The sequence below is a fragment of the Chelmon rostratus genome, chromosome 9, assembly GCF_017976325.1.
Source record: "Chelmon rostratus isolate fCheRos1 chromosome 9, fCheRos1.pri, whole genome shotgun sequence".
Lineage (NCBI taxonomy): Eukaryota > Metazoa > Chordata > Actinopteri > Chaetodontiformes > Chaetodontidae > Chelmon > Chelmon rostratus.
The window spans coordinates 28,619,206-28,636,829 of record NC_055666.1 but is presented as its reverse complement, the minus strand read 5'-3'; the positions used below and the strand labels follow the sequence as shown (position 1 = coordinate 28,636,829).

Below are 17,624 nucleotides of genomic sequence, written 5' to 3'. Positions count from 1 at the left end.
TACTTCAAATGATTCCTGCTTTTATTTTGAAGGGTCACTATTGATTAGACGCACTTTAATAAATTCTGAGGAAAATATTTTTTAAGATTCCTTATGCAGCACACACACACACACAAACACACACACACAGACACAGAGACACACAGACACACACACACAGAGAATCAGAGACCGGCAGCTCAGTGTCTGTGTTTAGATTTGTCCATTTGAGTTTGACTACAGTCTGAAAAAACAGGAAGTTATCCTGTCAGTGGCTGAGAGAGACAGAGACACACACAGTCTGTGTGTCGGTCTGTCATTAGTGTCTGTCAGCAGGCGGATCAGATGAGACAAAAATAAGAAAACTGTGCTGGTGGTCAGGAGGAAAATCAATACCTCCACCTTTACAGTATGGAGGGGGAGGAGGGGGAGGAAGAGGAGGGGGAGGAGGGAAGGGGTGGGTGAGGAGAAGGAGAAGAAGTGGAGGATAAATTCTAGCTGTCTTCAAATTATGTAAAAGAAATGATGTGCTTGTTTGTGTATTTTCCAATATGTGTCTATTGTACTTGTGTCACTGATAAATGACCAATGTTCATCCCAAAAATCAATAAATCAATCAAATGGCAAGGAATTGATTATGTGTGTGTGTGTGTGTGTGTGATTGTGGCCTCTAAACACACACACACACACACACACACACACACACACACACACAGATCCTGGAGATCAGTGTCGACGACTTTATTCAGATTTGAGGTTGACAAATCGTCTGAGCTCCATCTGATGAAGGAAAGGAGAGTGTGTGTGTGTGTGTGTGTGTGTGTGTGTGTGTGTGTGTGTGTGGTGAGGTGGTCAGTCGGGGGGGGCTATCGTCCATCGGCTATTAGCCACCACGTTATCTCCCGTTACTCGTCTCATCTCCAACTCAAAGAGAATAAATAAAGAAGACTTTATTCCTCTGAAACACCCGAAAGAAAGGGGGTGGGGGGGGGGGGGGTGCAATGAAGAAAAAAACGCAGAAGAAGAAAATCTCCAATTCATTGAGATCAAGTCAATAACACTGTAATATTTATGAAGGCTGGAAGCCAGGCTGCCCTAAAACCCAAACTCCTGCAATCCTGAATTATAAATTGGTATTGATTTGTGTTGTGGGTGAGTGAGCTGCAGTGTGTGTGTGTGTGTGTGTGTGTGTGTGTGTGTGTGTGTGTGTGTGTGTGCGTAGCAGCAGGATGCAGCTCAGCTCAGCTGCTCGATTGTTTCACGCTTTCACAGAAAAAAATGTGGAGCTGCTTGTTTGTTTGTTTCTCTGAAGAAACGCAAAGAGGAGGTGAAGGTGTGTGTGTGTGTGTGGCACATGCACATACTGTATATACCTGTGTGTACCTGTGTGTGTGTGTGTGTGTGTGTGTGTGTGTGTGTTTCGAACAAGCAGAGACTCAGTGACTGTCACCAGGTCAGTTTCATCCAGGTGTAGAAAGCGAACACGCTGTATTTCAGTGTGGGTGAGCGAATCAAACGCTCCTGAGCAGAGTGTAAACTTCACAACACAAGAAGAAGAATCTCTCAGATCACCTGCTGATTTTCCACGACAGCTGCCACAGAAAAACACCTGTTCAAATTTACAGTCCGGACGCACGACGAACACGCCGACCATCGCCACGACGTCCACTGTAAAGACGTGAGCGAATGCATCAGTGATGATTCGAGTCCAGAGGAAAGACGACAAACCTCACACACACAAACTTCATGTCTCAAAACGGACGCCAAGAACACGTCAGTCAACAGCCATGAAACAACAAATGTGTGCGCGTGTGTGTGTCGCCTTCAGCCTTGGCGTCTGGAGTGCCATCAAATATGGATGACACCGACACACACACACACACACACACACACGCACGCACACACACACACACACACACACAGCTGATCCTGGCTGTGTTTAGCCTCGGCAGTGAGGTGAAGCTGATGGTCGCCTGCTGCGGTGCGAAGGGATTACATGGCTCCGTACGGCAGGTAGAAACACACTCTGTCATGCTTCAGAGCTGCTGCTGAGTGTGTGTGTGTGTGTGTGTGTCATTACTCTGGTTCAGTGTGTATAATTACATGAAGCGACTGAGTTTGAGGAGTTAAGGTACGAGATCAGGGTCAGTTCAGAAGAACTCTCCAAGAGTCCTTTAGCCTTGCTAACTATGCTAATGTTACTGACACCCCCACCAGTCACATGACCCTGACTCATCAATAGGTTTTGATGGACAGTCTGACAGCAGGAAGGGGAGGAGCTTGATCTTTTCTGCTGCATTCACATAATGACGTCGACTGTTGTTGGAACAAGGCGACACAAACTGTGTGTAAAAACTTGAATGATGGCCCCTCCCTCACTTCCTGTGCAGAGTGTCCAGTTAGTGTCGGTCCACGTGTCCTGGAAGACTTCAACGTCCCGCACAAACTGAAGAAATATTGGCTGATTGTGGGTCTGTTTTCCCACGTTTTTTATGTCCAAGTGACTGATGGAGACAACAATGTTTAAAGTTTGTTCAGTAGTGAAAACACCTGGACACACCTGGACACAACAGACACACCTGGACACACCTGGACACAACAGACACACCTGGAGAAATCTGGAGACATCTGAACACGCCTAAATACACCTGGACACACCTGAACACAACAGACACACCTGGAGACATCTGGAGACATCTGAACACACCTAAATACACCTGGACACACCTGAACACAACAGACACACCTGGAGACTTCTAGAGACATCTGAACACGCCTAAATACACCTGGACACACCTGAACACAACAGACACACCTGGAGACTTCTAGAGACATCTGAACACACCCAAGTGACAAACCTGAATTGACCTGACAAACTCGGACATACCCGTAACTTGCCTGGCAAACGTAAGCACACCTGACACACCTGACACACCTGGACACACCTGGACACACCTGGACACACCTGGACACACCTACTGTAAGCTTACTGATACCAGCTTTTTCAGAGCTTTCAGCCACAAACCAGGCAGACCTGGACAGACAGAGAGACAGACGGACAGACAGACGGGCGTTTTGGTCATTATTTAACCCAAACCGTCGTCTCTCCTCCCCTCCTCTCCTCCGGTGACTCCCCCCTCTGCTGTCCCCTCCTCCCCCATATCACATCCCTCCATCTTTATATAGAAATCAATACCCTCTTAATCTGCCCTCCCTGTCTTCCCTCTCCTCCCCTCTGTCTCCCCCCAGCTGTCTCATTCTCACCCCTCCATCGACCCCCACCACCACCCCCTTCCCTCACCCGTCTCTCCATCTCTCTTCCTGCTGTCGTTGTGTCTGGACTCGCCCGCCTCACATTTCACTCTTCACACCGCAGACACACACACACACACACACACACACACACACACACACACACACACACACACAGAGCAGCTTTGCTTCTTTATTATTTGATCCACACTGAGACGCAGTCTCTCAGTCTTTCAGCCTCAGGTTGTGTGTTTTTGTTTTTCTGGGGTTAAACGAGTCTGAATATGAAATTATGTTTTGTTTTTGTTTTTTCTGTGATGGAATAAAAATAAAAATGCATTAATTAGTTGCTTAATAACATTTCCTTCCTCCATGTTCCAGGAGGTTTCTTTCCTGGTTCAACACACAGACTTCAAACTGTTTACGGCCTCTTTATGACAATATTTCCTATTTCCATTTTTCAATTCATGCCGCACACATTTCTGTGCTGTGCAGTAACAATTATTCTGATAATTATTTTCAACTAATCAATCAATCATGCAGTATAAAAAATGGCAGAAAATAGTGGATCAAAGTTTGTCCAAGGTGACGTCTTCAAATATGTTTTGTCCAACCAACCGTCCAAAACCCAAAGAGATTCATTTCATTATTACAGAAGACGAAGAAGAAAAGAAAACATGTACATCTGGACGCAGAATTAAGGCTGCAGCCGGTGAATTTTGGCCATTTCTTGTTTGATAAAGTGACTTAAACAGTTAATCAATTATCAAAATAGTTCACCGTATGTGCTGCGCCAGATGTCTGACTCTTTATGTTGTAGCTGCGTCTCTCTACTGCCCCCTTCAGGCGCAAAATGTCCCAAAAATGAACAAACTAAGTAACAGAAATCTCCGAAACTCTTTCACAAAAATCAGCAAGAAAAAGATCAAATACAACAAAAGTACCGTCACATGAAAACATACAGATTAATATGAATAAGAGGCGGTCGCTCACCTCCCAACAGGCATTCCCAACCAGCAACCAATCATCAGCAAGCATCCCGTCCTCGAACAGGAAGTAACAGAAGAGCCAAACAAACAGCTGCTAACACACCAACATGGCTACACACACACACAGACGCACGCACGCAGAAACACACACACACACAAAAACACAAACACACACACACACACACACCCCTCCCCCACATCTGCTGGCGAGGCAGGAGCCCACGGATGGTCGTCCTTAATTAGCCACACCGCACTCATATTCCTGATTAAACCACTGTGTGTGAGTGTGTGTGTGTGTGTGAGTGTGAGTGTGTGTGTGTGAGTGTGTGTGTGTGTGTGTGTGTGCGTGTGTGTGTGCGTGCGTGTGCGTGCGTGTCTGTCTGTGTGTGAGTGTGTGTGTGTGTGTGTGTGTGTGTGATGGAAGGTTATCAGTGCATTCTTAATTGGGAAAACACTCTAGTGATTAACAGGAGGAAGAGGGCAAGCGAGCTTGAGAACGAGTGTCAGAAAGAGAGAGAGTGAGATGTTTCTAATCAGAGCAGAGTGGTGCTGTTCTGAATACTAACGCCTCTGACCAGCAGCGCCGTGAGCACACTCACACCTGACATGGCCTCACTGGCAGGACTGCAGGCACCAGCTCTGGACCCCCCAGTCCTCTGTGTAGGGACCCGTTGCAGCTTTGTTACAGCTCACCTGCAGAACCTGGAAACAACCTGCCTCCACGTTCAGCCTGGTCAGTTATTCTGGTGTTGAGATGATCTATCAGCTGTAATCTGACTCATTCCAGATTATGATGTTTGAAGAACAAATGGATTTAAATCACCACCAACCAGCTGGTGGCGACTTCACAGCAAAGCTTCGACTACATGGAAGATAAAGCATTTATGTCCTGTCATCGAGAATCACCACGTAAAGTCAAATCTACTGAATCTGTCTGATAACGACCTGATTAAACTAATTAAAGATCAGACGGATGAGATCATCTGCATCCTGTTTGTATGTCTTTAAAACAAGTTCAAAGTCCTACAACCCTGAAAAGCCTGCCGGTGTGTGACTGAGAAAAATGATCAGCTGTAGTAAAACAAAGTACCAAATATACGTGTGTGTGTGTTAGTGTGTGTGTGTGTGTGTGTGTGTGTGTGTGTGTACTGTATAAAAATACATAGATTTATTTTTCAGATCAGCTCGCTGTGTTTAAAGACTGTAAAACCTATAAAAAGAAAACGTCCGTTCTTTCAGTTATAACAGTGATGGTGAGAGAGCTGCTGTTTACACCAGCAGGCTGTGTGTGTGTGTGTGTGTGAGAAAGAGAGAGTGTGTGTGTGTGTGTGTGAGAAAGAGAGAGTGTGTGTGTGTGTGTGTGAGAAAGAGAGAGAGTGTGTGTGTGTGTGTGCTGAGATTAACAAGGTGATTTGCCTTGAGGGGGTAAGGTGCATGCTGGGAGGGGGATTTGGCAAGGGGAAGAAGAAGGAAGAAGGGGTGGGGGGACTCCCAAAGTTCCCATGATCCCCTGGTGAGTGCCCCGCCCTGGGTCGGGGTGGGGGGCAGTGGAGGATGTAGAGTGGAGTGTTTGGGGGGAGGGGAGGCATTTCTAGCTGAGCACCGCTGGATGTTGACACTGAGGCGGCTAACGAAGCTGCAGGTGGTGATGTAATCACATTTGGCCTTAATTACTCAATCCAATTAAGAGTCAACAGGAAGTGGGAACCAGCTGATGGCGTGGTGATGGGACCAGTTCAGTTCTGGTCCTCTCTGAACCAGGACCCCCCGAGTCTAACCGGACAGCAGGTTTTGGTACAGTAATACAGGTAACCCTGCTATAAATTATTTATTAATTGTCAGAAAAATAACTGGCAACAACTCGATTATTGATCAATGTTTTCAGTCATAAACACACACACACACACACACACACACACACACACACACACACACACACACACACACACACACACACACAAATAAATATCAGACCTCATGTGGTTCCAGACCTCAGGTGGATCCAGACTTCAGTTGGACTTGGTCTACAGGTGGATAGAGATCTCAGTTGGATCCACCAGATCCAGACTTCCGGTGGACTGACACCCTCATTGTATCAGCTGACCTCCACCATCCATCATGCCTGCACATAAACAACCCCCCCCCTCCTCCCCCACCTCCCCCTCCTCCCCCGTGGTAAATAGCTGTGGGCACCCCGGGCCACTGAACACTTCTACCTGGATCACATCAAACCTGACCAAGCCCCGAGGGCCCCTGCAGGCCCCGGCTGCACCAGGGCTAATGGAGAGACCCAGACACAGGGACAGGTTCCTGATCCCCCCCCCCCCCCCCCCCCCCCAGCCTGTCCTGGCCCAAACCACCACACACACACACACGAAGATGTGAGAGAAAAGCCCCTCCATCAGACAGACAGAAGAAACCTCCTGCTTCCTCTGAGCTGACGACAGAAACAAACCACTGAGAACAGAGACTGAGGTCAGCCTGAGACCTGATCCCAGAGCTGGAAACACAGACTGAGTCAGTCCTCTAACAGTCCCTGTTCATGTTCTCCATCACATAAAGTAAACACAAGTCTAAAAACAGGACTGACTCTTAACCTCTGACCTTTCTCCCTGCCTGTCTCTCCCTCTCTCTTCCTGTCTCTCTCTCTCTGTCCCTGTGTCTCTCGCCCTCTCTCTCTCTCTCTTCCTGTCTCTCTCTCTCCCTTCCTGTCTCTCCCTCTCTCTTCTTGTCTCCCTCTCTCTGTCCCTCTGCTACTAGACGTCCAGCTCACAAACAGGACTAAGATGAGACAGAAAACATAGAATTGATCAGGACTGATCAGTGATTGGTGATTGGTGAACTTGTGAGGAACACCAACAAATAAAAACATCAGATGTAAATCAGGTGTGTCTGTATGTATATGTAGAGACCTAAGTGTGTGTGTGTGTGTGTGTGTGTGTGTGCGTGTGTGTGTGTGTGTGTGAATTATTCAGTGTGAACATCAGGCCACCTGCTGCAGCGTCCAGTCACCATCTATATTTTACAGCCCACCGTCAACCACAGACAAACTCACAGGCGATGGACATCAGAGGCATGTAAGAAGTGTCCATCCATCCTCTGTCCTGAGAGGGACAGTCTGTCTGTCTGTCTGTCTGTCTGTCTGTCTGTCCATAGAGACGGCGGTGCTGGTCACAGCTGATGGGCGAGCAGTCCTGTCGCCGCAGTAAATCAGGAAATTGTGGAGCTCTTAAAGAAGCACGTTCCATCAGCACTTACAAACCTCGTCTTCCTATCAGAATCGACCTTCAAAATAAAACACTATCATCCCACTTTACCCATGATGCATTGCTCCTACAGGTCCCGCGTCCACGCCCGGCGCCATAAAAGCCATTAACACGACGTTGTGACGTCGGTTTCCTTCAGTAACGAACCTGAAATCACGTCGCAGCAGTCGACCTGCGCGTCGCCGCCGTCACCCACATCCTCAACTCAAATTACCCAGAAGCCCCTGCAGCAAGCTCCGGGCGTTCCTCTCCATGTGACTGGCTCTTCCTCTCCTCACCCGCTCCCTCACCGCCTCCCTCATCTCTCTCTCCCTCCTTTCAATTTTAGCCTCGCCTGCCCAGTAATGTCCAGCTTTTATTGTAAATCTATACTCTTAATCTGGCCGGCTCCGATGGGCCTCGCTCGTCCGATCAATACGCTACGATTGCTGGGAAGGGTCCACAGGGGCAGATAACCCCCCCCCCCACCACCACCACCACCACCCGCCCCCTGTGGAGTTAACCCTCCATAGGGTCCAACGCTCACAGAGACATGTCTTCAAGTTCCACAGCTGCCATGTTTGAACCACACCTACTGATTTTCACCTTTTTTCTGTGGAGGCTTCACAGCTGGACGTAAAGGTTTGCTGTTCCCAGGTCAGTGTTCACTTTGAACTTCAAGCTTTGTGATTGGATGTTTGTTCGGGAATTGCACCTCGTCCAGCTTTTATGTCCACAGGCTTCTTAGCTTTGACTCTCATCAAACAATCACAGCTGTTCATCTTTTATTGTGATGATGTTTCATGACCATCCAGCAGGTGAAGAGAGAGAACAGTCAGTCATGTGACACGGTCGCGTTCAGCACGAAGCCTGGACGACTCAGTCTGATAACGACGAGCCCTCGTGGTGGAAACCAAAGACGTCTCCTGCACTATAATCCACTTCTTTCACTACATGACCATCAATCAGAGTCAAATGATCACAGTTTCGTCTCATCATAAACTTTCTGCATCCAAGAAGCAACAAGTGGTCCCTGAAGGCGACACTTCTGACGCCCGCCGTACGAGCACGTCGGCCTCTGCAGACCTCAACTACTGCTGGGTACAAACCCGCAGATGAATACATCTGCAAAACATCCAGCGATGGAAAATAACTGCCGCTCTGACCACGAGGCTCTGAGGCGAGTGACTGCAGCGTTCCTCTTTGAACGAGCACAGAAACGCTGACAGAAAGACGTTTTACATGAAAAATAAAAGAAGCAAAGGCTGACATGACGGAGAATAAAGCGATAAAAACAACCGAAGGCTCTGAGGTGTCTTCTGTATAAAATCCTGAATCGTCTCTTTAAATCAAGCCTTCCTCCCTCCCTGCTGACGCTCGCTCTGCAGCCTCGCTGGCATTTCAGCTCCCGGGAGACGATAAAGCATCTTAACTGTGAGACAAAGACGGTGTGCAGGACTTTCTCTTTGCAAATGATGATTCATTCTCAAAACAGTCAGCACTTAAAAATAAAAACACCCATTTCCCATAAAAACTGGGAGGCTTGTTTCCAACCTCTTCAGCCTTGATTCCCCCTTTAATTTCCCTTCAGCTGGTTCACATGGCAGAAGGTGCTCGGGAGGCAACGTTGGCCTGATGGGAAATGTAGCTTTAATATTTAATATGACAGCAACCTCTTATCACTGACTACTTTCAAAATATATCAAGTCAGTATATAATGAAAAACTAAAAACTCTGATCTGATTGGCTGTCAAAAGAATAATAATAACTCTACTGCTTGACCTCGATGGAGAACGTCCTGGAGGTGTGAGGGAGGATTCATGAAAAGATGACGGCGGCGTCGAGTGACTCTCACTGCACTGACGGTGGACGATACTGAAGCCGGTAAATGTCGCTGCTGCAAGGAACTTTGGGACGGCATTATTTCCTTTCCTCTGGTAAAGGATGCTTCAGTGCATCCTTCACTAAAGGAAATGAGAAAGGAGGCACTGAAGCAGCTTTCAACGTTCAGATCAGCTTCAGACACTTCAGGTCACTTCAGTCGTTGAGGACGCCTTCCTGAGCAAAACTGGCCGTTCAACCAGGAGCGTCCCTGTGTGTGTGTGTGTGTGTGTGTGTGTGTGTGTGCACGTGTGTGCTTTTAAAGAGCGAGAGAGAGAGAGGTCAAAGGTCACTCTCCATCACTTTAAACTCTGTACAGATGACATCGAAGCTGCAAACAGCATCACAGGAACAAGTGGTGCTCTGCGAGTGAGTGTGTGTGTGTAAAGGGGGGGTCATGACCTCCATGTAAGGCCCCACCATTAAAGCAGGAGGGTGATGGTCAGACAGCAGAGGAGGGGGGAGGAGGGGGATGTAGAGGCGGGTGGCAGTGACAGTGAAGAGGTGTGTTCTGGGTAATTAGAGCTCGGCCTCCTCGTTCGCTTTGACACTCTGTGGCAATTTATTGCCCCACTCGGGCAACTTGTCCACCCATCTAATTGCAATATTAGCGTGTAATAACGGCGGTGTTACGGCGATCCGTCAGCGCCGTGTTCTGCTGCCTCGGCAGGATTTCGGCCATTAACGGGCAAACGGAGGAAACAAAGCGACCTCTGAGAGGCACATCACCACACGTTTATATTCACACACACACACACACACACACACACACACACACACACACACAGACACACACACAAACACACACACGCACGCACGCACGCACGCACACACACACACACACACACACACACACACACGCACACACACACACACATGCACACACAGGCCTGGTAGTGACCGACAGCATCTCTTCATCCGAGCTTCAGCTTCTCATCTGAAGGCTAGAAGAAGCTCCTGCAGCCTGACAGATTCAGATTTGTGGTGAATTAAAAGATCAGGAAATATATTTCCTCTCCAAACTCGAGTGGAATCTGTCTGTAACTGATATTTCTGCTCCTTCACCTCCTCCACAGTCCCCCCCCTCACCACAAAGACCGGACGCTTTTCATCCTCACACACCAAGAAACCAGCATCACTCACAGATCTGAGCGTCACTGGCATAAAGCTGACACTACGTCCAACCAGCAGTCAAGTCAGGAGGTCAGAGGTCACGGCAGGAAGATGAAGGAAAGAGGAATAAAACTGTACAAGAAGAGAGAGAGCATCATGGAAAAGATAAAACATGTAGATCAGTGTGTGTGTGTGTGTGTGTGTGTGTGTCACTGTGATTTACTGCAGCGAGACATGAATTCACAACATTAAACTGCTTTACTGTAGCCACTGAGCTACATCATTTGCATGATGGGCCACTAAACACACTGAACACCCCCCCAGCGCTGCCCCCCAACATGAAAGGTGTGTGTGTGTGTGTGTGTGTGTGTGTGTGTGGGCCACGGTAATAAATCCTGCATTTCTTAACAGGCGTTAAGATGCAGAGAAACAAGCGGAGCCGCAGTAAATCACAGGCAGAGGACTGACAGAGTGTGTGTGTCTGCACATATATGGGTGTGTGTCCATGTTACTGTGTGTGTGCATGTCCATTAATATGCACACAATAACTGTGTGTGTGTGTGTGTGTATTCCCTGGGTTAGTGGACTAGTAGCAGTGTCCTGTCGTGTCCTAATTAAAGCGGTCGAGCTGCAGAGGAACAACGAGGAAGACGATTTGAGACTCCAGCTGCAGCTTGTTGTGAACGAGACAGAAAACAAACTGATGTGAGTGTGAACACACACACGACAGCACTGCATGAACGAGTGAGAGGTTGACACGCAGGACTGAACTTCACTGAGCCGACAGCCGAACGGCGAGATGTCAGAGATCACCTGAAACAATCCATATCACAGCTTCATATTAAACACGACTGTCGATGATTACACACACACTGTACATCAACTACCTCATCACAGTACTCACAGCACACAGCCAACAGGAGCACTTTAACCTGTGTGTACACAGCATCCTGTCTTCACCTGCTCGGCTGCACACCAACAGAATCACAGCCGCTTTAACCACCAAATGCACAACTTAGAATTTCACCTGGTGATCAGCGCAGTGAGCGAGCACCAATCAGATCTGTGATCAGGTCTGTGGTTCCATCGCGCAGGTTAGAACTGATTCAGTCAAAATGCTGCACAATGCACAAACTGAGTGTGTGTGTGTGTGTGTGTGTGTGTGTGGGAGTGTGGGGGTGTTGTGGGCTGTTGGTCAGTGATGTTCTCAGGGTAAACCAGTTGTCTGCTGGTCCTGGTCCTGCTGATGGAGCTGAACCTGATCTCTGAAGATGCAGCGATCCTGGCGTGACGGTCCGTCCTCCTGGACCCCTGTCTGGGTCTGGCTTCATCCTGTCCTGTGAGCTGCTGCTGTTCCCATGTCTGGGGCTGGTGTGGGTGGAGGATGTCGGGTACCACACAGTGATGGAGGAGGTGAGGACTCCCTGCATAGGTGCTGGTGACGTGGTGTTCTACGTCTGTTCTGACCCTGACTGACACACATCTAACCAGTAAAGGTGCGTCTGATCGTTAACAACAACCAAGTGATTTTTGACTTCTTCACGATGAAACACGGCGCAGTTGAAACTGCTCGCAGCACGGCGGAGGAACCACAGAGCTCCAGCCAGCAGGACCCACAATGCTTTGCGTCTGTAGATGTTGGAGGGTGGATGTATGGAGCCCATCTCATGTGTGACAGAACACATAGAGAGGTGACAAAACCTCTAAAAACACTCATCAAACACACACACAGCAGAACACACACACACCGCCCGAGGTGAGAGGAAGGGCCGGAGTGTGTGTGTGTGTGTGTGTGTGTGTGTGTGTGTGTGTGTACATTGTGTGTGTGTGTGTGTGTGTATGTGTGTGGCTGTGTGTGTGTGTGTGTGTATACATTGTGTGAGTGTATAGACTCACTGATGAATTCCTGTTCCGGCATGTATGAGCTCTTATAAATGCGTGTGTGTGTGTGTGTGTGTGTGTCCTGGCCGCAGTCCAAGGCCTCTCTAACGAGCCAACATGGAGTTGGTACTGACCCCCCCCTCCCTCCCTTCCGACCTCCTCTGAGGTCATTGGCTCCCACCACTGCGACCTGACCAATCACAGCCGGGTGTTGTGACGGACAGCCGCCGACTCCAAGGACACCGAGGGCGGAGGGATTAGAAGGCGAGGACGACCGCGGCGTAAATAAAGGATTGTGATGCTGATGTTCTGAATCGTCTGATTGGCTGTTGGATTTGATATTCATACTGAGGGACGAGGAGAGTTTTTGTGGCATTGGATGAAAAATAAATGAAGGCATCATCGCCGCATGTTTAAATACATGAGGTCACAGGTTTGATTTCAGACGTTTGATGGATGTAACAAAGTCAGACAACAATAAATATATTTACATCAACCTTGAAAACAACACATGAAATAAACTCGCCTAACTGGAGGGTTATAACGGAGGTTTTATACTGTGAGCGAGCTGAAGGGAGGGAGACACGAGGTAAAGATAATGTGTGAGGTGAACAGGTGCACGCAGGTGTAACAACAACAGGAAGTCGGTTATTGTAGTTCGGCTCATTGACATGTTAAGTCCATAAATCCACTTGGAAATCCCAGAAAAAAGACGCTCCGTGTGTCCTAACTAACGCTTAACAGGAGCGGCTAACAGGAGCGGCTAACAGGAGCTGCTAACAGGAGCTGCTTACAGGAGCTGCAAACAGGAGCTGCAAACAGGAGCGGCTAACCGGAGCAGCTAACCGGAGCTGCTAACAGGCGCGACTAACAGGCGCGACTAACAGGAGCTGCTAACAGGGGCAGCTAACAGGAGCGGCTAATGGGAGCGGCTAACAAGAGCGGCTAACAGTAGCTGCTAACAGGCGCGATTAACAGGAGCTGCTAACAGGAGTGGCTAACAGGAGCTGCTAACAGTTAATTCCAGACTGCTAATGGAGCCAGTTTACCAAAACCTCAACAAATACAGCTTGAAACAACAAAGCTCAAGTTACAGCCCACAGCTAACTCACTGACTCCTTCACAACACTATTCGTTAACTCCTCCCAAAGCATTATGGGAACTGTATTTTCTGAAGCCATCTCTCTGGATTAGAGATGAATGGTGTCTAAATGTTTGGTTTTGTCCCTCCTCAAAAACAGGACTTCAGATCAATGATCTAATATCAGCTCTGAAAATCAATCTTTGACACAGTGCACAAGCTGGCGGCTTTGTCACATTAAATCCAGCTTGTGGGATTTTATGGAGTTTTGAGGACGTACAGATCTGATCTGAGGGCTGCGCTCACACTGAAGCTTTCAATCATCATTTTATCGTGGTGCTGATTGAATAATTCACAGGGGAGTATGGAGTCAAAGTGAGACAAGAGAAAGAAGCAGAAGAAATAAAGATCACACAGCTCCAGGTTTTCCATACAAACACTCACATTTATAAATATCATCATCTGCGTATCTGAAAATCAGCTCGCAGAGACTCGAGACTGTGCTGTTGATTTCAGGTCAAACAGAGGCATCAATTAAATAACTCAGTTTGAACATCTCTGATCCTACGACACCTGGGTGACTCCATCTGCTGATGAAGGTCATGTGACATGACTGAAAGGCATAAATTATATTATTACCGCTTGTCATCGTAACTAACTAACCTTTCCAATAATCTTTTTAACCTTGTTTCTCTTCGACTGAGATAAATCCCACCTGCTCCATGAAAAGCGACACATCAGACCCTGAGGTAACTTTAGTTTGGGAGGAAAAAGATGAATAAACATCGACTGTGACGGGTTACTTTTCTGGATCGAGTCCACTCGTGCTGATTTCAGGCTGAATGAAGTGAACTCAGCGGCCGCCTGAGAGGACGAGCTGGAGGAGGATTCGATGAACGATCGTCGGTGAAGGTGAAGTACGAGCCGAAAGCATCGGCGTTCGGTCGCGTGAGCGGAACGATCCCGACCTGCTTCACGCAGCAGCCAGAGAACAAGATGCACCTGGAGACGACAGGTGACGCTAACCGTCTGTAGAGGACGACCACAGATTCCTCAAGTACGAACAAAACAAAGAATATCTGCGTTTTAGTGACAAATTACTGAAAGACTTCATGTGACAAACATCTTCACACCTGATGTTCAATGAGACCTGAGCCGACTCCATGAGCAGTCAACGAAACCGTGTGTGTGTGTGTGTGTGTGTGTGTGTGTGTGTGTGTGTGTGCGTCAGAGAGAAGACAGACAGGCACACGGTGACAGAGAGGCGATCAGGTGAGGTCCTACCTGTCGATGATGACGGGGTCAGACGGCGTCTCGTTGCGATTCCCGCAGCTCTTCTTGTCACAACACCGACTGGAAGAGAGAAGAACACGCTGAGCTTTAACACACATACACACTCAAATCCAGGCCAAGCCGTGCTAAATGTAGACCGGGAGCCACCCGAGCTAACGTTAGCACCAAGCAGCTACAGTTCAGTACAGTTCACACAAGCGGCTAATGACGGTCGAAGGAGCTGACTGTGTGATCAGAGATTTACTTTTTCTACACGATCCAATAAAGAGTGACTCGTAGATTAAACTGTACAAAGATTCAACATCCATCCCACAGAAAAACACCTTCAAACACCTTAATGTGAGGGAATTAATCTGTTAAAGCAGCAATAATATTTATTTAATTTTTTATACAATATTTCAGGCAAGAGTTTCAAACTGAATCAAGCTGTTTGTTCACTTTCACACAAACAAATGAGAATATGTGATAATACGTCTGCAGCATAAAGACCTCTGACAGTAAAACTCTTTGCTGGTTGTAAGAGATCATTTCCACAGTTCTACTGGAGGATCTGTTCACTTCTTCCACTGCTGAGTCAGAGTCACTTCCTGTTTGAGCTCAGGTCTCAGAACTTTATCTCTATTTTCCCTGAAAACATTACCAAAATGATGAGGAAATTACAGACCTGCAAAATAAAGTGTCACAAAATTCTGTACATCCAGAGAATGTTGACTTTTATTTTGAAAAACAGCCCCATTTCCCCTCCACACACACACACACACACACACATACACACACACACACACACACACACTCACACACTATGTGTCCAGCTGGGTGGGGTCCAAGCCAAGGTCACTAACAGTTGGATGAAGCCCAGCGATGGAGGCACTGCTGTGGACCCCCCCCACCCCGACCCCTAGCGCCGTCGCTCCTGACAACCAGCCAGCCAGCCAACCGGACGGCTGCTCGCCAGACAGCCGTCCAGGTAGCCAGAGGGCAAACTGGCCGGCGAGCGTTTCATCCGAGCAGACGACCAGGAGCTGGTCGGCAGTCTGTGGAGGCATCCGGGGGGAGGAGGGAGCGCTGGGTTTCTATTTCAGCTCTACAGGGGACGGGTGGAGCCAAATGAGGCTTCTGGTGTCGCGGGTCAGTGTGGCATGTTGAACAGCAGCAGACTGAGTCCAACACATTAATATCCATCAGAGCAAAGACAAACAGCGCTCAAACGTGCTGCAGGCAGTGAACACACCACGTGGCTCAGTCAGGGAATGTAACTGAGTACATTTACTCAAGGAAGTACAATTACAAGGTACTTCATTTCAGAAGAAAGTGTTGTCCTCTTAGTTACTAATTATACTAATTACAACCAAACGTTGAACAAAGTCACTGTTTGATCACAAGTAAAGACTGAAACTCGTCATTACTGAGCAAAAAAAGTTTTTAATTTTTATTTTAAACAAACTTTATTGAAATAATCGTTTTAAACACTGGATGAACACAGAGATAATGGAAATATTTCTTTAACTGACCAGGTGTGTGTGTGTGTGTGATTTCTGTTACATGTTGTCCTTTCATCTGAATCTGAGGCATCACCTGTCTGACAAACACCTTTACCTCCTGCTCTGCAACCTGATTGGCTGCTGTCAGATTTATTCGTGGTACTTCTGTTGTTGGAAAAAGGATTTTTTCTTTTTAATTTTAATTCATCCTGAGTCAAAGGAGAAGTCCTGTGACCAGCTGCAAATCTTTTAACTTTAATAATAATAATACATGAATATGATGTATAATAATTCCACTGACAGGAGTCGACTTCAGCCGCATTTAAAAGAGTATTTTTAAATTGCAGTATTTCCGCTCTGACATAAGATTTGAGGCCCAGTCAAACACATTCAGCCTCAGAGGAAACATTCACATGTTTCAAAGTTTGTCGAGATGAATTTATCACAGTGAGCATCAGCTCCGGCTTTCTGAAATGTAAATGTGAGGATGTGACAGAGCTGATCCATCGATCATTAGTAACAACAACACATCTCGACACAAGATCTAATTTTCTGCCTGTAATCTCCTGACAAGCTGCTCCGCTCGGTGAATTCACATCTCTCTTTCTTATCGCTGTGAGGGTCATTAACATATCTTCCGGTAATTCTTAAAAATTAATCATATTGCACATGACCCGCGACGTCCAATTACGCTCCTGCATTCGCCCCATGCTGTCCTGAATCAAATTGCCATTTGACAAACAAGCGTCAAATCGAGGCTGCGAATGCCAAATGAGACGCTTTATGAATCATTTATCATGCCGTTTGATCTCTAAGTACAGAAAAATCATAAACTAAGCGCCGTGTTTGTGTCCCCGCTGTCTCTGTGTCTCTGTATGGATGTGTATGTGAGACTGTTGCCATAGAATGCGCCACAATAATTTATTCCCACAGCTACTTGGAACCATTAGTGAAAGTTCCAGGAGACCAATTAGCATTGGAAACCCACTGGTGCTGCTGTGGTGACAACCTCCTCCAAACTGCCAAAGAAGTGTTATAAACAAACTGGACCCCAGGAGCACTGCCGGGGCCCCTCCAGGGACCCGGGGCCCCTTTCCAAAGACGAAAACAAACCTTGGCTGAGCGTCCACAATATCGCCTTAATGACGTTTCCCCCCGGGCCGCAAACAGGCTAACACCACGGACGGCTAATGACTGAGAGGAACAACACACACAAACCTGAGAGGGAGTGTGAAGCCATGAGAGTGTGTGTGTGCGTGTGTGTGTGAGAGAGTGAGAGAGCGAGAGCGAGAGAGAGAGAGAGAGAGACAGAGAGAGAGAGAGAGAGAAGAGAGAGAGGCTAAAAACCTGTAAAAATAAAACAAACTGTGTGTTGTTGTTGTCGCTGTCACTCACTTTGCCAGAAAGAGTTTGTCCCTTGTTGCCGCTG

At 47.5% G+C, this 17,624-nt stretch overlaps 1 protein-coding gene across 4 annotated transcripts in view; it reads right to left on the bottom strand.

The window, feature by feature from the left end:
- Positions 1–17,624, bottom strand: part of LOC121611160 (transcription factor COE3-like) — a 120,906-nt gene that overhangs the window by 76,000 nt on the left and 27,282 nt on the right. For all 4 annotated transcript variants that reach the window (XM_041943546.1, XM_041943547.1, XM_041943545.1 and 1 more), the window contains exon 6: positions 14,706–14,774. In XM_041943546.1, coding sequence (XP_041799480.1) covers positions 14,706–14,774 — 69 coding nt within the window. The remainder of the gene's footprint in view (positions 1–14,705; positions 14,775–17,624) is intronic.